At 35.6% G+C, this 24,340-nt stretch overlaps 1 protein-coding gene across 1 annotated transcript in view; it reads right to left on the bottom strand.

Annotated features, from left to right (window-relative positions):
* Positions 1 to 496: 496 nt before the first annotated feature.
* The window catches only part of KCNH5 (potassium voltage-gated channel subfamily H member 5), a 334,670-nt gene continuing 310,826 nt past the window's right edge, over positions 497 to 24,340 (bottom strand). The window contains exon 11 of the mRNA XM_065871428.1: positions 497 to 1,444. Coding sequence (XP_065727500.1) covers positions 497 to 1,444 — 948 coding nt within the window. The remainder of the gene's footprint in view (positions 1,445 to 24,340) is intronic.

Genomic DNA, 24,340 nt, shown 5'->3' with positions numbered 1-24,340 from the left:
CCTATGGAAAGGGATCACAAAATGGCACTAACATTTTAAAATGTTGAATGCTTCCCTGGCATTAATTTATAATTTTAACTTAACAGAAGAGTGAGGAAATGACAGCTCAATACAGTCGGCCTGAGATCAAATTTGTCATGGCAACATTGGCAGGTTGGACCCTGATTCTTTAACTATTACATTGCCTTGGTTAACAAAAATCATACCTTTTAAAAGTATAGAGATTATAAATAAATGTAAAGTGTACATGCAGTCAACTGCATAATATACAAGCGATATATATGTTTTTAATAATTATCTTCTTTGGCAGGCCAGAATCCAGCTGGACATGCAATATTTACATATCAAAATCCATATTGTGTTCATCATATTGAAAGCAAGTGAAAATATATGTATATACTGTATATACACACATACGTATATAGACGTATATACTGTTTTTAATATATTAACAAATATATATGTGTGTATATATATATATATATATATATATATATTAAAAGTGGATTTCATCTTTGTCAGATTCAGGTGACTCAGGCCTTGAAACACTAAAAATATCCTGACATGGTATTTGGGGAGGTACTTGGAGCGGCATCTGGGATTTGGGAGAAGAGGTCGGGGGCACACTTTTTTCTGAAAGTATTTTTAAAATTTCTGCCACCTGCTTCTCCAGGGCAGTCATTCTGCAGCTTAGCAGCTGAATGTCCTCTTTGAGTTCGTGTTTGACTTCCTGCAGTGTGGTCTGTAAGGCCTGCTCAGGGATGGGATAAAAGGGGTGCTTGGCATCAGCCTGGATGGGGCTATGCTCTAGAGGACTTCGCGCCTCCCCAGCCTTATCCAAAAGAAGGTCACTTTTTGTAATCCCACTGTCACAAGAATCTGTTTTTCTTAGTGGATTTTTGGTGACCCTGTTCTCTGAATCACTGCTCTTGGGGTCCTCGGAGAGTAGCCCCATTGACTCAGCTTTAGTGACATTATTCCAGTCTTCCTTCTTCTCCTCATGGGCTCCCATATTATTCTTGAGTCGCAGCCACCCTTTCCCATTTCCATTCTTCATTCTTATGGGGCTGTTGACTTTGAGACATTTGGGGTCAGCACCACCACTGGGCTTGAGTTCCATGGCATCACGGTTGTTTTGTTTGAGGGACTCGCTGGCTTTCACATAGGCCAGAGATGTCTGAATGGGCGTAATCTGTGACACGGTGACCACACTGGTGCCAGTGATGGAGGCTCCGTTCTGTAAGGAGCGGCTTTCTACCTGCAGCTGGTTCCGCTCAGGGTCACTCTGCGTTGATCCCTGATTCCGCAGCTCCTTCTGCTGCTTGAACTTCTGGAAGAGCTTTCTTACCGGGTGGTCCACGGGTATGCTGAGGGTGACCTCATTCTTTTGCCTGAGGCGCTCCTCCTCTTCTTTCTTCACATCACTGATTTTGCGGAAAATGATCTGTGGAGGGGGAGAGAGATAAAAAACATGATTATAAAAACAGTAGGCATAGAAGGAACTTACCTCAACATAATAAAGGCCATATATGACAAACCCACAGTCAACAGCATTCTCAATAGTGAAAAACTGAAACCACTTCCAGCAAGATTAGGGACAAGACTAGGTTGCCCACTCTCACCACTATTATTCAACATAGTTTTGGAAGTTTTAGGCACAGCAATCAGAGAAGAAAAAGAAATAAAAGGAATCCAAATAGGAAAAGAAGAAGTAAAGCTGTCACTGTTTGCAGATGACATGATACTATACATAGAGAATCCTTAAGATGCTACCAGAAAACTACTAGAGCTAATCAATGAATTTGGTAAAGTAGCAGGATACAAAATTAATGTACAGAAATCTCTTGCATTTCTATACACTAATGATGAGAAATCTGAAAGAGAAATTAAGGAAGCATTCTCATTTACCACTGCAACAAAAAGAATAAAATACCTAGGAATAAACCTACCTAAGGTAGCAAAAGACCTGTACTCAGAAAACTATAAGACACTGATGAAAGAAGTCAAAGATGATACAAACAGATGGAGAGATATACCATGTTCTTGGATTGGAAGAATCAACATTGTGAAAATGACACTACTACCCAAAGCAATCTACAGATTCAATGCAATCCCTATCAAACTACCAATAGCATTTTTCACAGAACTAGAACAAAAAAACTCACAATTTGTATGGAAACACAAAAGACCCCGAATAGCCAAAGCAGACTTGAGAACGAAAAACAGAGTTGGAGGAATCAGGCTTCCTGACTTCATACTATACTACAAAGCTACAGTAATCAAGACAGTATGGTACTGGCACAAAAACAGAAATATAGATCAATGGAACAGGATAGAAAGCCCAGAGATAAATCCACGCACATATGGTCACCTTATTTTTAATAAAAGAGGCAAGAATGTACAGTGGAGAAAAGACAGTCTCTTCAGTAAGTGGTGCTGGGAAAACTGGACAGCTACATGTAAAAGAATGAAATTAGAACACTCCCTAACACCATACACAAAAATAAACTCAAAATGGATTAAAGATCTAAATGTAAGGCCAGATACTATAAAACTCGTAGAGGAAAACAGAGGAAGAACACTCGACGACATAAATCACAGCAAGATCCTTTTTGATACCCCTCCTAGAGAAATGGAAATAAAAACAAAAATAAACAAGTGGGACCTAATGAAACTTAAAAGCTTTTGCACAGCAAAGGAAAGCATCAATAAGACGAAAAGACAACCCTCAGAATCAGAGAAAATATTTGCAAATGAAGCAACGGACAAAGGATTAATCTCCATGATATACAAGCAGCTCATGCAGCTCAATATCAAAAAAAACAAACAACCCAATCCAAAAATGGGCAGAAGACCTAAATAGACATTTCTCCAAAGAAGAGATATAGATTGCCAACAAATACATGAAAGAATGCTCAACATCACTAATCATTAGAGAAATGCACGTCAAAACTACAATGAGGTATCACCTCACACCAGTCAGAATGGCCATCATCAAAAAATCTACAAACAATAAATGCTGGAGAGGGTGTGGAGAAAAGGGAACCCTCCTGCACTGTTGGTGAGAATGTAAATTGATACAGCCACTATGGAGAACAGTATGGAGGTTCCTTAAAAAACTAAAATTAGAACTACCATATGACCCAGCAATCCACTACTGGACATATACCCTGAGAAAACCATAATTCAAAAAGAGTCATGTACCATAGTGTTCATTGCAGCACTATTTAGAACAGCCAGGACATGGAAGCTACCTAAGTGTCCATTGAAAGATGAATGGATAAAGAAGATGTGGTACATATATAGAATGGAATATTATTCAGCCATAAAAAGAAACAAAACTGAGTAATTTGTAATGAGGTCGATGGACCTAGAGTCTGTCATACAGAGTGACTTAAGTCAGAAAGAGAAAAACAAATACCGTATGCTAACACATATATATGGAAACTAAAAAAAAACAAAAAAGGTTCTGAAGAACCTTCGGGCAGGACAGGAATAAAGATGCAGACGTAGAGAATGGACTTGAGGACACAGGGAGGGGGAAGGGTAACCTGGGATGAAGTGAGAGAGTGGCATGGACACAGATACACTACCAAATGTAAAATAGATAGCTAGTGGGAAGAAGCTGCGTAGCACAGGGAGATCAGCTCGGTGCTTTGTGACCACCTAGAGGTGTGGGATAGGGAGGGTGGGAGGGAGATGCAAGAGGGAGGAGATATGGGGATATATATATATGTATAGCTGATTCACTTTGTTATACAGCAGAAACTAACACACCATTGTAAAGCAATTATACTCCAATGAAGATGTTAAAAAAATAATAAAAATAATAAAATTATCTTATTGAAAATAAATAAATAAAAACATATGACTTTATACTTGTGTGACAAGATACCAGTTGTACTTTGTTTTATAAAGAAAACCCTTGAAGATAGGGTAAGATGATTTCTAAAGGGAAAAATATTTCAATGCCAGTTAACAGATGCAATACACTTAAAATTCAACGTAGAAACACTGATGAAGCTTGCTTAGCTTACTCAGTTCCACTTCCTTGCATATCAGAGAGGGAGTATAGTAAAGAGACAACTGAAGAGAGCTATTTGCTTTCATGTTCATGTTCCCATTTCACAGAAAATATATAAATATATAAATGTAAACATTTATGTTAGTATATATATACATGTGTGTATACTTTTATGTGTAAGAAAACATTTATCTCTTAATTTTCCTTGCAGTACATCACTATTTTTTGTAAGGTTTTCTTTTGAATCATATAGATATGATCCAAAGCCATTTTTAATGCCATCCGCTGTTTAGAGGCCAAACGGTAAGAGTTCTAGGCTATAAAACGACTGAAAAGTTAAACAGTTTACCAACATAGCACCTGGGTTGGTTGGGAGGAGGGATTAAATTTATTTATGCGGCTCCAGAGGGCAGAACAAGGATTTATACTTAGAAGTTTCTGGAAGGTAAATACCAAGTCAGTATACAAATTTCATTTCCAACTACTACCTATTAATTGAATAAACTGCCTTGAAAATTCATGAAACTCACACCACTGAAATAGCCAAACAGAAATACGAATGTTGTCTGTGTAATACTTTCACTGAGGAGGAGGTTGGACTCTTCAAATTCCAATATTCTTTAAAATTCAAATATAACATTAAATACATAGTACATGTAGCATTAGATGACTATTCACAAATAAGTAAGCATAAATTTTATTAAAAGTATATTTTGAAAATAATACTGGGAAAAGTTACAACTCCATCAAGAGAAATTTAAAAGGCTAGGTAAGAAATTATTACCACTTATATTATCAGAGTTAGAAGTGAATTTGGTAAGCGTGAGATTTTTGCTCAGTCATCTAAAGAACAAAATAACTGCAGGTGAGGGTTATAAGGAATATTCACAAGGGAGTTATATTAATGTGCTTTCAGAATCAGACAATTTTATGACACTAGCAAAATTACTTACCTCCATCACCCTCTCTCATTAAGCTGTTGGTTAGATTAGAAATACATGTGAAGCACATAGTCTCCAGCACATAATAGACATTCAAAATATGCTGGTTGTCTCCCTTGAACTCTCGTAAAATACTTCCTGTTTGAAAACATTTTCATCACCTCTTGGAGATTCAGCAGCTTCCAGGAATAACATATAGTCATTGACCTTATACTAGAAACCAATACTAGTGATGATCACTGTAAACACAAAAGTCAAGGAGAAGCAATCCTCCATCTAAAAGCACATTTTCTAAATTAAGATTGATACACGAAATATAGCTTATCAAGTGGCAATAATTTGTATTTTAAAATAAATATTCTCTAAGTTCAATAACTGTCTATTAACACCAGCATACTTTTCCTTCTCTACTGGCACATGAAATTGGGTAGTTTTTAAAAATGTAATACTAATCTCTAAGTCTGACATCAAAGTTCTAGGAGTTTAATTAGAAGTCTTTCAAAGGGTTGACATGTTTCTTATGCTTCCTGAGTAAACAGGGCTTGTGCTAAACCTTCAAGATATTAACACTCTTTGGACAGGACAAATCAAAACATGGAAACACAGATACTCTATTCCTATATCATCCCCGTTCACTGAAAAGGGATTTACTTTGATTCCATCAACTGACATGACATCCTCCTTCCCACTCCGCTCTGACCTTGTTTGCCTTTTTAAAGGTAGTTACTTAACCTTGGAAAGACATAGCCTTAGTGCAGTGTGGTAACTGAGATTACCCTTCGTGTTTGGGGAAAAAAGCATCTATTTCAAATGAACAGTGGAGGAGGGCACATAGGGGTGTCAGATAAAATGCAGGACATCCATGCAATATTTAGGACACATGCTAAGAAATCATGCATTATTTATCTGAATGGGACATACTGATACTGCCATGTGAAGTTCACAGTTTATGAAAGATTTGGGGTTCCTGGAGACTGAGAATCTGTGGACATCTTAGGCCACAGCTTTATGTTTTAAATTTTCAATACAATGGCTAATAATTGCTTATAATTACAGTATGCTTACCAAGTTTGGGATGCTTTGTGATTTAAGGGTATAATGTACCCATGTAAAATATCAGAAGGAAAAGCCTTCTTTGTCCAGTTTCCCTTACCACCAGCCGGCCCCACCCCACCAAGAACCAACAAAGGCATTTGCACTGCTACTATTAAGTGGAGAACAAAGACTCCTAATGCCAAACTACTGAGAACAAAGAAAAAAAAAAATTTCTGTCACAGGGCCAGGCTGCCAGTCTGCATCAAGGGACAAATGAAACAGAACTGGGTTGGCATATTTTGCCACCAAGAAAATGTAAAATTAAATGAGAAGGAATGAGGTTTTGTATATGGAAGACAGAATCCTAAGAGTTCACACCTGGATTTGATAAACTATTTACAATAACCAGGCTTTTAAGCCAGAGGTCACTCTAAAAAAACTATTGGTTTGAATGGAGTTTACTGAATGAGACTAAATTTATTTTATTTCTTTTGACTGCAGAACAGAAATTATGGCTTATTGAAAAATACTTATAAAAATTTGCATATAACAAAGAGGTCACAAACATATTATCTCATTTAACTGTCATAACTACTCTATGAGATAGGTCCTATTATTCTGTTACGGAAGAGCAAACTGAGGCACAGAGTTTAAATGGTTTGCATTAGGTCACACAGCTAGTAAGTGGCCAGGATACAAATCCAAGGAGTCAGATTTCAAATAGTCTTAACCATTATACTCTACTGCAGCTCCTCAAAATAACTTTGACACCACCTTCTGGACTCTGTGAAAACCTGGATAGGTGAGTGGGTGAAGTAGGGAGTGATATAGTAGTTTAACATCCAACAGGTAACCCTTCATAGAGCATTTGCCATGATGAACCATCCCTCAAAGTGGTGAATTGAACAAACAATTGAAGCTCTGTGCTTGTTAAACAAGTAGAGAGTTGACAAATTCTTGCTGAGTAGAATCAGGTTCAAATCTTTGACCCACAAACCAATCTTTAAAGAATTTGAATCAGAATCCTTCAATTGTAAGAATAGAATGACATCCATTAAGAACTTATTTTCTAGTTGATGACAAAGCAAAACTTTCCTAATGCAAGGTAAGAGAATATAGGCCCTGAAATTAAAAACAAAAAAACAGGGTTGATTTTATTATATTTACAGGGTTTAAAGACTAATAATCTACTGAGGTGTCACAAGCAGTTGATCTATGTCTTACATGTAAAGCATGATAGCTTTTTGTTGTATCTTAAGTCATAAAAAATTTATTATATAACAAATAAGAAAACAAAACTCACTGTATTTCAAAACTTTTAAATATAATAAGCCATCCCTATAAGTCCTTATAGTTTTGAAGATCACTTTATGACCCTAAACTCCAAGTTTGAATAACAATCTATTTTTATTACTAAGGAGACTACATTTCATCATAAAAAAATAGGATGGAAATTATTCTACATTACTATTACAAGTGTGAACATTCTCAAATTATCTGAGCTCGTGCTGAATCTTTCCTTTGAAAGAAGTGCTTTTTACCTTTAACTTTTTAATCATGTAAAATAAAATGGTTCAAATTAATAAGGAATAGAAAGATTGATAAATTTTATTTAGTTAAACCTTCCAAAACAGTGTATAGTTTAGTTTAAAAACCTGCATGCTACTCTACTTTTTGGCAATTGAAAGAATCTTCAAACAATGAGTTTTCATAATCCAGTTGATTCCTACATTGGTAATGTGTCACACAGAAAGTAAAAATTTTCCTGTTAATTCAATAATTCAATACATAAGCTATATAGATGAATTCTGCTTAATGATAACATGGAAATGATGATGATGATTCCCTAGAAGGCAAAGATTAAAAAACAAAATCCCCCAAAACATTATTTTAGAAAATGTTAAAGGATCTGAGTGAAGTTCATAGGAGATCAACTTACATGAATTAAGTCATGTAAAAAAAATGTATATCCATGATTATCAACATGGTGTTTGATAATCAAATTAGCTTTTAAAAAATGCAACATTTGTTTTTTTTCTCAGTGTTAATAACCTAGAACCTTCTGCACTTGATGTATTCTGTGTCTTTTGCCCAATGGCAAATCAAATTGCTAATGAACACCAAAAAATTAAGGACAAAATTAAAAAAGAAAAATCATGAATCAGGCTATGATCCTAGCCACACATTTACTGGTAGAATGCACAACAGTCTGTACTCTTTCTATCAGCAAAGAGGTTTATTTCATTTAAGCTTTTCTTCTCCTTGCTTCATTAGGTTCTGGGGAGCCCATGCTAGAAGGTTTAATTTATTTAAACGATAAAATCTTCTTAAACTTAACAGGGAACATGGCCAACTGAGCTTTCCATTTCAAAAGTAGGACATCTGATCATAAAAGGGATATCAAAATTAAATAATTTGAATGTGTACTGAACTTTGAAATCCTATAAAGGCAAGGGAAAAAAAGGGGTTAGAATCATTTATTTAATGACATGGATTTAGTGTTATGTAATTTGGAGGATAGAGGTGTGCTCTCTGAAACGACCCATCACTTTCCAGATCTGTGAATTGACTAGGAATCTAGAGCTATATGCAATCAAGCAGCAGCTCCAGTTCATCTGATATTTAAGGATCTAGTTGGTTTGGTTCTTTGGTTCTTTTTACTGCTTCTGTAAACTTAGTCACTAATTCTAACTCTAGTCCTTTCAGTCATTCCAACCTGAACTAATACAACAAAGCGGTACTTATTAAACACTATCACGTATATATCAGAGGCTATAAACTTTTCTTAACACAGGCCACAGTGACAGAGCTGTGGTAGGTGAACATGCGTGACTGAAGGATAACAATGATGCATCACACTCTGCTTGAAATATGGTTGCCTTGCTTCATTTCAGCCACTCATAGATCTACAGGCTCTTCAGGGGCAAGGAATGTGTTACAGATCTAGTTTAGCCTCTTAGGTCCTAAATAAACTTTGAGGAATTAATTAATTAACTGATTAATGTAAAGAAAAAGGAAGGAAGGGAGGTGAGTAGAAAGGAAAAAGGAAGTGAGAAAAAGAATATGTTTTGATTTTGTTAATGCGTTGGGAAATGCCTAATGTGAATAAGGGTGGTGAGTAAGACGCAAATGCAGGACATTCTAGAATTCCTGATACAATTACATGTTTTTATAACTAAAGTTTTTTTTCATTAAAAAAATAATAAAATAAGGAAGCTAAAGTCTTCAAAACCAAGAATATAGCTGTTCCAAGGTAAAGCTGGCAAGGTTTAGATTCACTGTCTCAAATACTGCAGTAATCCATGATTTGTCCTCCTTGCCTCAATTTCTAGCTTCATTTCCCTTTATTCCATTCTTTGCTATTGTGTATCAGATATGATAGTGTCCCACGCAAAAAATCACAAAGTAAAACTAAAGCTCTTTAATAAAGTCAGCAAGCCTACAGTGGTTCAGTCTACCTGCCCCTCCAATCTCCATTTTCTCCAGTCTCACTTGACCTTAACAAACCAGCCACTGAATCACTTTGAGATCCAGAATCTAATACTGCACATATTGTTCTCTCTCCTCCTCCTAACCTGCTGGGGAGCTCCTACTTATCCTTTAATCCTCAACCCAACTGTGCTCTTCTTTATGAGGCAGGACCAGCTACATAATATGTAGGGCCAAATACAACATAAAAATTCAGGCCCTCTAACATCATGCTTAATGGTAAAATACTGAAAGCTCTCCCCTGAGTTCAGGAAAGAGAAAAGCATGTACCATCTTGCCACCCCTATTCATCATTGTGCTAAAGGTTCTAGCCAGAGAAATTGTCAAGAAAATGAAATAAAAGACATCCAGAATGAAAAAGAATTAAAACTATCTTGATTTGGAGATGACATGATTAGGTACACAGAAAATCCACACGTGCATGCACACACACACACACACAACTGTTAGAGCTAATAAAGGAGTTCAGCAAGAATACAGGATACAAAATCAATATAAAAGTTAGTTGTATTTCTATACACTAGTAATGAACTATCTGAAAATAAAGCTAATAAAATAACATCATTGAAAATAGCATCAAAGAGAACAGAATATTTAGGAAAAATGGTAACAAAATAAGTGTAGGACTTATACACAAAAACTATAAAACATTGTTGAAATAAATTAAAGAAGACCTAAATAAACAGAAAGACATCTCATGTTTATGGGTTGAAAGACTTAATATTGTTAACATGACAGTATTCCCCAAATTGATCTGTAGATTTAGTTCAATTCCTATCAAAATTATTACAGCTTATTTTTCAGAAATTGACAAGCTGATCCTAAAATTCAGGTGCAAATGCGAGGGACTCAGAATAGCTTAAAAAAAATCAAAATATATGAATGTAATCGGAGGATTCATACTTCCCAGTTTAAAGACTTATTACAACGAATTAGAGAAATGCAAATCAAAACTACGATGAGGTATCACCTCACACCAGTCAGAATGGCCATCATCAAAAAATCTACAAACTATAAATGCTGAAGAGGGTGTGGAGAAAAGGGAACCCTCCTACACTGTTGGTGGGAATGTAAATTGATACAGCCACTATGGAGAACAGGATGGAGGTTCCTTAAAAAACTAAAAATAGAACTACCATGTGACCCAGCAATCCAACTCCTGGGCATATACCTGGAGGAAACCATAATTCAAAAAGATACATGCACCCCAATGTTCATTGAAGCACTATTATAATAGCCAGGACATGGAAGCATCTTAAATGTCCATCAACAGAAGAATGGATAGAGAAGATATGGCACATATATACAATGGAATATTACTCAGCCATAAAAAAGAACAAAATAATACCATTTGCAGCCACATGGATGGACCTAGAGATAGTCATAGTGAGTGAAGTAAGCCAGACACAGAAAGACAAATATCATATGATATTGCTTATATGTATTATCTAAAAACAAGGGTGCAAATTAACTTATTTACAAAATAGAAGTAGAGTCATGGATGTAGAAAACAAGCTTATGGTTACGAGGGGATAAGAGGGCAGGGATAAACTGGGTGATTGGGACTGACATATACATACTATTTACTATATATAAAATAGATAACTAATAAGAACCTGCTGTACAGCACAGGGAACTCTACTCAATACTCTGTAATGGCCTATATGGGAAAAGAATCTAAGAAAAAAAAAAAATCCAGAACATGAGGAAAAGAACCTTGTTACAAAGCTATAGTAATCAAGACAGTGTGGTGCTAACATATATATCAATGGAATAGAACTAAGATAAATAAATAAATAAACACATAAATAAATAAATATACCTATGCATTTATGGTCAATTGCTTTTTGACAAGGATGCCAAGGGGGTTCAATGAAGAAAGATCAATCTTTTCAACAAATGGTGCTGGAGCAACTGCATATTTACAAATACAATATGAATATGGATGACAGCCTCATACCATATACAAAACTTAACTCCAAATGTATCAAAGACCTAAATGTAAGAGCTAAAACTATAAAATTCCTAGAAGAAATCCACAGCACAAATTTTAGTGACCTTGAACTAGGCAAAGCATTCTTAGACACCTAAATCTCAAGCTACCAAATATATTAAATAAATAAATTGGGCTTCACAAAAATTCAAAACTTTTTTGCTTCAAAGGACACTATCACAAAAGTAAAAAAACTCACAAAATGGGAGAAAATATTTGCAAATCATATACCTGATCTAGCATACAGAATATATAAAGACCTATAACGATTCAACAATTAAAACACAAAAAAATTTAAATTTAAAAATAGTTACAATAGCCAGAACATGGAAGCAACCTTAATGTCCATAAACAGATGAATGGATAAAGAAGATGTGGAACATATATACAATGTTAGTCATAAAAAAGAATTAGTCATAAAAAAATGAAATAATACCATTTGCAGCAACACAAATAGACCTAGAGATTATCATACTAAGTGAAGTAAGTCAGACAGAGAAAGACAAATATCATATGATATTGCTTATATGTGGAATCTAAAAAAGAAAATGATACGAATAAATTTATATACAAAACAGAAATAGACTCATAGATATAGAAAACAAACTTATGGTTACCAAAGGGGAAATGGTAGAGGCGGAAGGATAAATTAGGTGTGAGATTAACACATACACACTACTATATATAAAATAGATAACCAACAAGGACCTACTGTATAGCACAGGGAACTATACTCAATATTTTGTAATAACCTATAAGGGAAAACAATCTGAAAAAGAATATATACATATATATGTGTGTGTGTATATATATATATATATATATGTATATGTATGTATGTATAACTGAATCACTTTGCTGTACACCGGAAATTAACACAACATCGTGAGTCCACTATACTTCTATAAAAAATATATATATATATAAATGGTCAAAGAATTTGAATAGACATTTCCCCAAAGATGGTATACAAATGACCAATAGGCACATGAAAAGATGTTCAGTATAATTAATTAGTCATTAGGGAAATGCAAGTCAAAACCACAATGATATACATTTCACATCCTCTAGGATGGCTATAATTAAAAGATAACAAGTATTATTAATAACAGAAAATACCAAGTGTTGGGAGGATGTAGAGAAATTGGAACCCTCATTCATTGCTGGTGGGAATATTAAGTGCTACAGCCTCTGTGGAAAACAGCTTGGCAGTTTCCCAAAAAGTTAAACATAGAGTAGTCATACGACCCAGCAATTCCACTCCTAGGTGTACATCCAAAAAAATTAAAAACATACAGTCATGCAAAAACTTATACATGAATGTTCATAGTAGTATTATTCATGATAGACCAGAAGTAGAAACAACCTAAATATCTATTAATGGATGAATCAGCAAACAAAATGTGGTATAACTTTACAATGGAATATTACCCTGCCATAAAAGGAAACGAAGTACTGATACATGCTACACCTTGAAAATATGACCCTAAGCGAAAGAAGCCTAACACAAAACGTTATATATTGTATGATTTCACTTATATGAAGTGTATAGAATAGGCAAATTTAGTCAGAAAGTATATTAATGTTTTCCAGGGGCATGAGTATATGGGAAATGGGGAATGACTACCAGCAGCTGTGGGGTTTCTTTTTGGGATAATGAAAATGTTCTGGAATTAGATAGTGATGATGGTCGCACAACTTTGTGAATATACTAAAAAACACTGAATTGTACACTTAAAAATGGTGAATTGTATGGTGTGTGAATTATATCACTACAAAAAAAGCAGGTCTCCTTGTTCAAAATTATTAAGAATTTCAAGATAGCAGCAGCAGAGTATTCAACCAAGAGCAGGGCTCTTCTAAATGCAAGGCCTGCATGACTGCACGGGTCGGGCATCCATGAAGCTAGCCCTGCTGGGAGGCTTTCACTTACCGCCCCAGATAGAATTGGGTCCATCCTATTCTACACTCTAACGGCATTTATTTTGTGACACATTAATGGTGAAATACAGCAGCAAACAAGATATTCATTCACATTGTGAGTATTTGTTAAACACCTACCATGTTTCAGGCCCTGTTCTGGAGTTAGGTATACATCAATAAACAAAACAAAACCCCTTAAATATTCGATAAAATGTCAGGTGATGATGTGGGGTACAAAGAAAAATAAAGAGTGGCAAAGTGGTTGGGTCTTTAAGAGGAAGTGTTACTGGAGCAAAGATAGTCATGGAATGAAGAAGTGGGCCATGCAGATGGCCATGGGGAGAGGGGGAACCCGAGCTGAAAGGATGCTCTGCATGTCTGAGGAACGGTAAGGAGGGCAGAGTGGGTGGCACTTCGTACATGGGGAGAATGACTGGTGAGGAGGCCAGGGACTTTGGTTTTTAAATGTGAGGAGAAGCCATGGAGGAGAGGATTCACACTGTCCCACCTCCACTCTAAAAGGATAGCTCAGGCTGCTGTGGGGAAAAATAAATTGTACGGTTGGAATGATAGGAGGAGGGTACCAATCAGGAGGCTTTTTGAGTTAATTCTGGGGGGACATCATGGTGACTTAGACCAGAGAGGTAGAAATGGAGGTAGTGACAAGTGGTCAAATTCTGGATTTATTTTGCCAGTAAGACTAATGAGCCGGATAAACAATCAGAGAAGAGAATTTTTTTTTAAGTCTCTCTTTAGACTAAGCAAAAGTATAAATAGCAGTACCATTTTCTGAGATGGTGAAACCTGATATGGTACCCTATAAACTATAAAGACAAGTTATCTGCCCCCCTAGACACACACACACACACGCACAAATATGCATGCATATATACACACATGCATATATAAACATGTGCACAATGTATAAAAGTGGAGCAGGAACAGGATAAGTGACTAAACACTCCCATAAAAAGGGGTGGGGAATAATGGCTGAGAGGCTCAGCAGTTGCTGGTCCACAGCAATGAGGAAATCTGCCAGGCAGGCATTGTGAGGCCCCTCTGCCCGGGCAGTAGGGTAAATTCCTTTGTTGGTCTCTCAGTCTGCTATCTGGGATAAGCTCTCTCATCCATTGTTCTCTGTGGCTCCTGATTCTATCTCTTTGGATGTTCTTTTTTGTCCTTTTCCCTTTATAGCTCAAACCTAATTTGGGGATTGGAGAATTTGTCCAAGAATTTGTCCTCCTCAGCTTCTTCCTGCCTGTGCAAATTTGGGGGCCTAAGGTTTGGTTTTGAGCTCACATAGCAAAATGACTTTTTAAGACCAAGCTTATGGTTTCTTTGGCAATATAATTATCTAAAATATTTAGTAAGTTTCTGATCTGTTGATAGTCAATTCCATGCTCCTGCAACCTCACAAAAAGTTCTTTCCTAGATATAATTCTCAAGCCTGGTTTAATCCTTTTCTTTGTTGGCACCATGTCTCTCTGTTGCTCTCTGCCTCTGTCTCTTTCTCCATGATGGAAACTACTTTGAAGGCATCAGGCTTGATGGGAGGTCATATCTATTATCTGACCTTTGCCACAAAACTGTCTTAATAGACTATTTTGTACAATGACCTTTCAATCTTATTTCTGATTTTCCCTGTTCTAAATTCCTTTCCATATCTGCTTACAAGCCAGCCAATTCTTGCCGGTGATCACCTCTTTCTTCTCATGCCTTGCTAAATGTAACCAGTCACAACCCCAACTCACTACTAATATTCTGCTTTCCAAACTGTTCCAAAAGAAATACAGCATTGGAAGGCAATCGGAGATAGCCACTTTACCAAATGTTTTGTCACTGGAAAATATTTGTCTACATCTTTTCAAGTCTCAAATGTCAATATCCTTACTTATTTCTACTCCTGCTAAGTTAATGCCACATATTTTAGAATTAATGGTGGCAAAGTCTCACTATTGATATCAATTTATGCTCACGCCCAGGGGCATTGCATTTTTCCCCAGTGGTACAAATATGAGGGTATATTTAACACACTGTACTGTACAGTTTAAGTTGGTAAGTTTTATGTTATGTTTTTTCCAACAAAAATTCAAATAATATCTAAAAATAGAAGCATAAACTTTCCAAAAATTACTTTCAACTCACAAACTTCCTCTCACACAAAAAAATATAAATTTATCAATAAATAGACATGAAATTAAGACTATTTCCATAACTATTCACCGAGACAAATGAAAATATTGATCATTAACCCAGAAGAAAAATAATTACATAAGTCATGAACAATGCAGGGGTAATAATTAAACAAACATTCACATAGTTTTACTGGAGATTCAAATTTGAATTCATCACCACATTGTCTTAAGTATACTGAGTTGAAAATTGTCATTTACATACTTGATATATTGGTATAAACCAAAACAAAACTAACTAATTTGGGGGAACCTGACATTAAAAAAGGAAATAATTGTAAAGGCATTGCTAAACAAGAATAAAAGAAAATTTATTGCCCCAGAATCTGAACACAACATATTATGTACTATTAAGAAAAAAAAAAGAATCCTCCTAAATAACTATAGTTTTCAACTGTGACTATTTGTTAGCATTTAAAAATTCAGAAGATTCAGAAGAATAAAGTTATTTTATTTCAAAATTCTTAGTATAGAATTTTTAGCACACTCAAGTTCAAAGGAACAAAACTGATGAAGAAAAACCATGTCTATTATGTTTTGCTATGAATAGCTAAGAATAAAGCCCCTAGTATAGCCTGAGACCCATACATGAACCACTAGACTACACTGCTTTTGGGAACATAATTATTGTATTCTTAGTAGCTATTGCTTCCACATATTTTCATCTTGGAATTACTGCAATAAAAATATTGGATTAAGGGAATTTTACTAAGTATTTCCCATGGATTATTTGCTCATTTAAATTTCACAATAATCCATTTTATAGATTAAAAAACTGAGGCTTAGAGAGATTTAAAAATCTTCCCCAGGGCTTCCCTGGTGGCGCAGTGGTTGGGAGTCCGCCTGCCGATGCAGGGGACGCGGGTTCGTGCCCCGGTCCGGGAGGATCCCACATGCCGCGGAGTGGCTGGGCCAGTGGGCCATGGCCGCTGAGCCTGCGCGTCCGGAGCCTGTGCTCCACAACGGGAGAGCCACAGCGGTGAGAGGCCCGAGTACCGGAAAAAAAAAAAAAAAAAAAAATCTTCCCCAAGTCTACACAGCTAATGAGAGACAAAGTGTGGTCTCCAACGGGTTCTATTGAACTCAACTAGACGAGTCTGATTTAGGAATGCCTGATCTAAATTTAAGAGAGATGCAAAGGATTTAAAGGCTCAAAGGACTGCGGAGAAGGAAATTAAATGATAAAGGAGGTTAAATTACCTTAATAATGGCATACACCAAAGTCATGACTCTAGGCTAAAAGTTTAATACACAGGAGATGGAGACATGTGAATATGTAATGGGACTCTTCAGTATGCAAGTAGAAAATAACATTGTTTAACATTTGTCAAAGATGATACATTTTATAACACACTTTAGCATACGTTACCTCATCCCCTCTCCCACTGCAACTCTACAAATCAGGAAGGGCAATTATTATTATCCCTATTTAACAGATGAAGGTCAGAGAAGTTATGTGACTTGCTTAAACTCATTTAGCTAGTAAATGGCCAAGCTGGGACTGAAATCTATTTCCTGATGTCAACTCCAGTGCTCCTTCCACTATTCCATGCTGACATTCCTAATGCTATGTATAATTTTGTTTTGTAGTTTACAATGCATTTTCAGCTATATTACCCTAACTATTCCTTTGTTCCCAGGAACATGCCTAATATGTGGCTTTAGCTTTTGCCTTGTAAGATAATTTCTGTGCCTCAGGGAGAACAATTACTGAGGTAAGGCAGTTACAATACCTTAAGAAATATTTTCTTAATGAAAGAAAATTTCCAAGGCTTTTGTCTGGAAAACCAACTATAGTACATTTACTTAAATATGTGCTAAGTTTTGCATTTGATGCTAAAAGAATGATGCAGCTTTTAGTTAATATCACACATACAAATTCTTCACTGTTGGGAAATACAGATTGAGTAGGTAAATATCTCTATTGGAGTATTAACCTCTAGAAAGATTTAGAAATGTATATCTAGTCTAGATAATATAATACTGTTTCAATCTTTTACACTTGGAATCAAATTTACATAAAATAAAATAATTCTTGGGTATTTCTTTATTTTGTGGAATTTGATAGCTGAAACTCAGAGGAGTCAAGTGAACAGGCATTTGGATGGACAGCCCGTCATTCACAGTGGGATTCAGTACTCTCATTTTCCGGTTTCTAAGTCCACTCTCCCTTTCCCCCATGGGTATCTCTTATTTCTAGACTAAAATTCTGTGGCAAAATTAAAAAAAAAATGTCTCTGAGAGTCAGGAGGCAAGGGTTTGGATACTATCTCTGACAATGACTACCTGTATAAACTTGACTAAGCCACTCAGCCCTTCTAAACATCAGGTGTACTCAAATATCTATTTAAAGTAAACAATTCTCTATTTTATCAGGATGATTTAGCTATTCCATGTCAAACAGACATCAACTGCTTATGTTGAATCTAATGAGTGGCATAAATATAGCATGTATTCACTCAGCTGAATTGAGAATGGGTCTGTAAGTATTTGTTGATTGCAAAATAACCAAGTTCTTGTGTAGAAATCTCTCCTCTTTCATTCACCACTTGGATTTTTGAACTTTCCATAAAAGCTAAATTAGATATGCAAGTGATTTCACCCTGCCTCTTTGGAACATCTCTACACTATTCCTTTTGAATAATTTGTTCAATACATCTAGATAATGCAAAGGAGGCCATCTATCCCTGCCTTTCGCAGACTGAAAAGTAGTGTACCATATTATACACTATTTTATGTTTAACTTAGTAAAAGGCTACTAGGAACAGAATTGGTGTCTCTTTCCAACTTGAAAACGTCCTTTGCAGGAGACTTGATGTTTAGAGGGTGCAATGGAAACAGCAATGATGGGTCATTTGGAGATTGGAGTTCTAGTCCTAGCCAGGGATCTAATTAGCTATGTGACCTTGTATGTAAGTCCCATAATCCTTTTGGACTTTAGTTTCTTTCTTTAAATAGTTATTACAGTGCTAGGCTTAGTTCTTTTCAGCTCTATCCTCAAATTTATGAAATAAGACAATCTACTTTACACTCTTTAAATTATTCCTAACATAACTTCTTGCTAGAAAATAGCACACTTGACTCATTTTCAAAGTGTCAAAATTCTTTGCATCGAACCCTGCCCTGCTGAGGCTTCTGTGACCCTCAGTAACAATTATAGATCTAGAATACATACATGTGCTGCTCTTACTTATGTTTTGATTCTGCTTCTTCCTGCGTCAACTGCTTACATGCTGTGCTGAGATAAGATGAAAGTTTCCTCCTAATTACCAAGGTTTGTGCTCCTAAAGATTGTAGGCCAGTAATTGAATTGCAGTGTCTAGAGCTGAGTATTAGCTAATAACTTTGTCCCTACAGTACTAAACTGTAATTAGTTATTCTAGTCAAAGCAGAGTATGAGAAGTTATGTGGCTGTTTCTTTAGTGCTGCAATTGTCAGAAGCTGGAAACTACAGTTTTAAAAAGAATAGAGCTGTTTATTGATTAAGTGATTGAGATGTGCCAGTACACTTGCCCACCAACATGCATGCACATATACACACTACAAAGCCAGCAGAGGCCCATGGAAGTAAAGTTTGAGCTGTCATCATTGGAAGGTCTGGTTAAAGAGATCTAGCCTCTGCACATTACTGGGGCACAAATTTTGAAAAAGTATATGTATTAGGTGGCATTAGAATATATGATAACTTCACTTGAAGCTTCTTATATAAATAAATTCATATATTGATACCAAGTCTAATATTTGTTAAGTAAAACATGTATCTGTGATTTATTCTATTTGGAAGAATGTTTATACAGCCAAGATAGATCTGCCACTATCATTTTCTATTTATTATTAGCTAGTTGTGTCATCCTTGTGTGGAAGGGCCTCATATTCCATATATATAACTGTGATAGGAGGTACTGTCTCCTACTAACATAGGTAAAATAATAAAGTACTAACTTGAGAAGAGTCTTTGCCTTGTTTTCTTAGAGAGCAGAGATTATATAGCCCAGTTGATACTTCAGAGAATTTTGGATCTGAATGAAAGATAATCTCTGAGGAGTAAACTAAGTATTTTTAGTTGAGAATCACATGGTATAAAAGGGGAAAATATGGGAGATCATAGTTGATTGAGGATATAAGAGTAGAAGGAGAGGGTGTATGAGAGTTTATGTTTTTGAGGGTCAGCTGAGTTCCAGGAACATATTATGCATAGGGAATGCAAAAATAAGTAACTTAAATAAATGCAGGGACATACCATGTGTATGGTTTGGAACAATGACTATTGCTAAGATGGAAGAAACTCTCCCTTAACTGATTCACAGATTTGTTATAATCCAAATCAAAATCCTAGCAGGATCTTTTGAAGAAATCAACACGCTAATTTTACAATTTATATAGAAATGTAAAATGTACACGATAGCCAAAGCAAAACTAATTGATAGGAAAAATACTAGAAGACTTATACTGCCCATATTTTCCTATTAAAAACTATAGTAATTAAGATAGTGTGGTATATAGCACATGTCTTAGTCCTATCAGGTTGCCACAACAGAATACTAAAGACTGGGTAGCTTATAAGCATCAGAAATTTATTTCTTGCAGTTCCAGAGGCTGGGAAGTCCAAGATCAAGACACTGGCAGATTTGGTATCTGGTGAGTTCCCGCTTCTTGGTTCATATAGGGCTCTCTTTTCACTGAAGGGGGAAGGAAGCTCTCTGGGGCCTCTTTTATAAGGGTTCTAGTCCCATTCATGAGGGCTCTACTCACATGACTTCAATCACTTTCCAAAGCCCTCTCTTTCAAATACCATCACATTGGGGATTAAGTTTTAACATATGAATTTTGAGGGAACATAATTATTCACTCTATAGGAGCACATGAATAGACAAATATGCAAATGAACAGAATAGACTGTCCAGAAATAGACCCTTACGCATTTGGACACTAAATTATGATGAAGGTAATGGTGCCGTAAACTGGGGAAAGTGATGTTTTCAATATAGGTATATGATAAACGGACTCTCTGAAAAATATATATCTTGCCCTTTATTTCACACTACACACAAAAATCAACTTGAGACAGATTACAGATCCAAATGAGGAGAGCAAAACCCATAAAACTCTTAAAAGAAAAAATAGGAGAAAATCTCAATACCTTGGGATAAGAAAAGATTTCTTAAACAGCAAACAAAAAGTGGGAATCATAAAGGGGTAAAAAGAATAAATGAAACTAACTACATAAAAATTAAGGCTTTTTGTTCTTTGAGAAATACCATGAAGAGAATCAAAAGACAATCAGAGTGAAAGGAGATAAATTCAATAGCTATATCCAATAGAGGACTCATATGCAAAATATATGAAGAATTGTTACAAATCATTAAGAATAGAGACAGACAACTCCAATAGAAAAATGAGCATCTTACCAAGACAAAGTTATATAAATGGTTATTAATTATATGGAATAGTGCTCATCTTAAATAGGCATCAAGGCAGTACAATTTAAAACCACAATGTATTTCCCTTACACACGTACCAGAATGGCTAAAATGATAAAGAAAACAACAAGTATTGGTGAGGATGTAGAAAAACTGAATTCTCATAAACTGCTGGTGAGTGTACAAATTCATACAACCATTTGTAAAAATTGTTTGATGAGTATCTACTAAAGCTAAAGATAAATATACTCCATACTTAGAAATTTCACTCCTAGGTATATACCCCTCCAAAAAAATGTGTACAAATGTAAATAAAAAGGCATGCACAAGAATGTCTGTAGCAATATAGTTCATAATAACCCTAACTGGAAACCCAAATGTCCATCAAGACTAGAACAGGTAAGTTGAAGTAGATTCATTTAATAGAAAACTTTACATGAATATCAATGAACCACAACTACAGGCAACATGAATGGCTCCTACAAAATAATATTGAGTGAAAGAAGCCAGATACAAATGAGTATGTAATGTGTAATTCCATTTATATAACTCTAAAGATCAAAAAGACATGAAACTAATCTAAAGTGTTAAAAGTCAGAACAATAGCTAACTCTTGAGATTTAACTTGAGAAGTTACAACCACCGACACCACGCAAATACAAAGAATCATAAGAGACTGCTATGAACAATTACATGCCAATAAAATGGACAACCTAAAAGAAATGGAAAAATTCTTAGAAAGGTACAATCTCCCAAGACTGAACTAGGAAGAAAGAGAAAATACGAACAGACCAATTACCAGTAATGAAATTGAATCAGTAATTTTAAAACTTCCAACAAACAAAAGTCCAAACCAGATGACTTCATAGATGAATTCTACTAAATATTTAGAGAAGAGTTAACACCTATCCTTCTGAAACTATTCCAAAAAACTGCAGAGGAAGGAACACTTCTAAACTCATTCTATGAGGCAAGCATCACCCTGATACCAAAACCAGAAAAAGATATCACAAAAAAAGAAAGAAAATTACAGGCCAATACCACTGATGAACATAGATGTAAAAATCCTCAACAAAATATTAGGAAACCAAACCCAACAATACATTAGAAGGATCATACACCATGATCAAGTGGGATTTATCCCAGGGATGCAAGGATTTTTCAATACCTATGAATCAGTCAATGTGATACACTGCATTAACAAACTGAAGCATAAAAACCATATGATCATCACAATAGATGCAGATAAAGCAATAAAGCTTTTGATAAAGTTCAACATACATTTATGATAAAAACTATCCAGGAAGTGGGCATAGAGGGAATCTACCTCAACATAATAAGGGCCATATATGACAAACCCACAGCTTACTCAATGGTGAAAAGCTGAAAGCATTTTCTCTAAGATCAGGAACAAGACGAGAATGTCCACTCTTGCCACTTTTTTTTTTTTTTTTTTTTGTGGTACGTGGGCCTCTCACTGCTGTGGCCTCTCCCGTTGTGGAGCACAGGCTCCAGACGTGCAGGCTCAGCAGCCATGGCTCACAGGCCCAGCCACTCTGCGGCATGTGGGATCTTCCTGGACCGGGGCGTGAACCCGTGTCTCCTGCATTGGCAGGCAGACTCCCAACCACTGTGCCACCAGGGAAGCCCCACTCTCGCCACTTTTATTCAAGTTTTGGGAGTCCTAGCCACAGCAATCAGAGAAGAAAAAGAAATAAAAGGAATCCAAACTGGACAGGAAGAAGTAAAACTGTCACTGTTTGCAGATGACATGATGCTATACATAGAAAATCTTAAAGATGATACCAGAAAACTATTAGAGCTCATTAATGAATTTGGTAAATTTTCAGGATAAAAATTAATATACAGAAATCTGATGCATTTATATACACTAACAACAAACTATCAGAAGGAGAAAATAAGAAAACAATTCCATTTACCATTACATCAAAAAGAATAAACCTACTTAAGGAGGTAAAAGACCTGTACTCAGAAAACTATAAGACACTGAGGAAAGAAATTGAAGATGACACAAACAGATGGAAAGATACACAATGTTCTTGGATTGGAAGACTTAATATTGTTAAAATGACAATAGTACCAAAGGCAATCTACAGATTCAATGCAATTCCTATCAAAATACCAATGGAAATTTTCACAGAACTAGAACAAATAATTTTAAAATTTGTATAGAAACACAAAAGACCCTGAATAGCCAAGACAATCTTGGGAAAGAACAGAGCTGAAGGAATCATGCTCCCTGACTTCAGACTATACTATAAAGCTACAGTCATCAAAAAAGTATGGCACTGGCACAAAAACAGACACATAGAACAGTGGAACAGAAGAGAGAGCCCAGAAATAAACTGACATACTTACATTTAATTAATATATGACAAAAGAGGCAAGAATAAATAATGACGAAGAGACAGTTTCTTCAATAAATGGTGCTGGGGAAACTGGAAAGCTACATGTAAAAGAATAAAATTAGAACATTCTCTAACACCATGCACAAAAATAAACTCAAAATGGATTAAAGACCTAAATGGATTAAGACCAGATACTATAAAATTCCTAGAGGAAAACATAGGTGGAACACTCTTTGACATAAATTGTAGCAGTGCTTTTTGGCTCCATCTCTGAAAGCAAAGGAAACAGAGGCAAAAATAAACAAATGGAACCTAATTAAACTTAATATCAAAGAAAAACCCAATTAAAAATGGGCAGAAAACCTAAATAGACATTTTTCCAAATAAGATATACAGATGGCAACAGGCACATGAAAATCACTAATATCACTAATCATCAGAGAAATACAAACCAAAACCACAATGAGATAGCACCTCACACCTGTCAGAATGGCTATCATCAAAAAGACCACAAATACAAGTGTTGATGAGGATGTGGAGAAAAGGAACTCTTTGTACACTGCTGGTGGGAATGTAAATGGGTACAGCCACTGTGGAAAACAGTATGGAGGTTTCTCAAAAACCTAAATAGAACTACCATATGACCCAGCAGTTCCACTCCTGGGTATATACCCAGAAAAAATAAAAACACTAATTTGAAAAGATACATGCACCCCAATGTTCACAGCAGCATTATTTACAATTGCCAAGACATGAAAACAATCTAAGTGTCGATCAACAGATGAATGGATAAAGAAGATGTGGTGTATATATACAATGGAATACCACTCAGTCATAAAAAAAGAATGAAATTTTGCCATTTGCAGTAACATGGATGGACTTGGAGGGCATTATGATAAGTCAAACAACTCAGACAGAGAAAGACAAATACTGTATGATATCACTTATATGTGG

Source organism: Phocoena phocoena, chromosome 2 (assembly GCF_963924675.1).
Source record: "Phocoena phocoena chromosome 2, mPhoPho1.1, whole genome shotgun sequence".
NCBI lineage: Eukaryota > Metazoa > Chordata > Mammalia > Artiodactyla > Phocoenidae > Phocoena > Phocoena phocoena.
The sequence above is the reverse complement of the archived record's forward strand: the minus strand, read 5'-3'. Positions and strand labels throughout refer to the sequence as shown.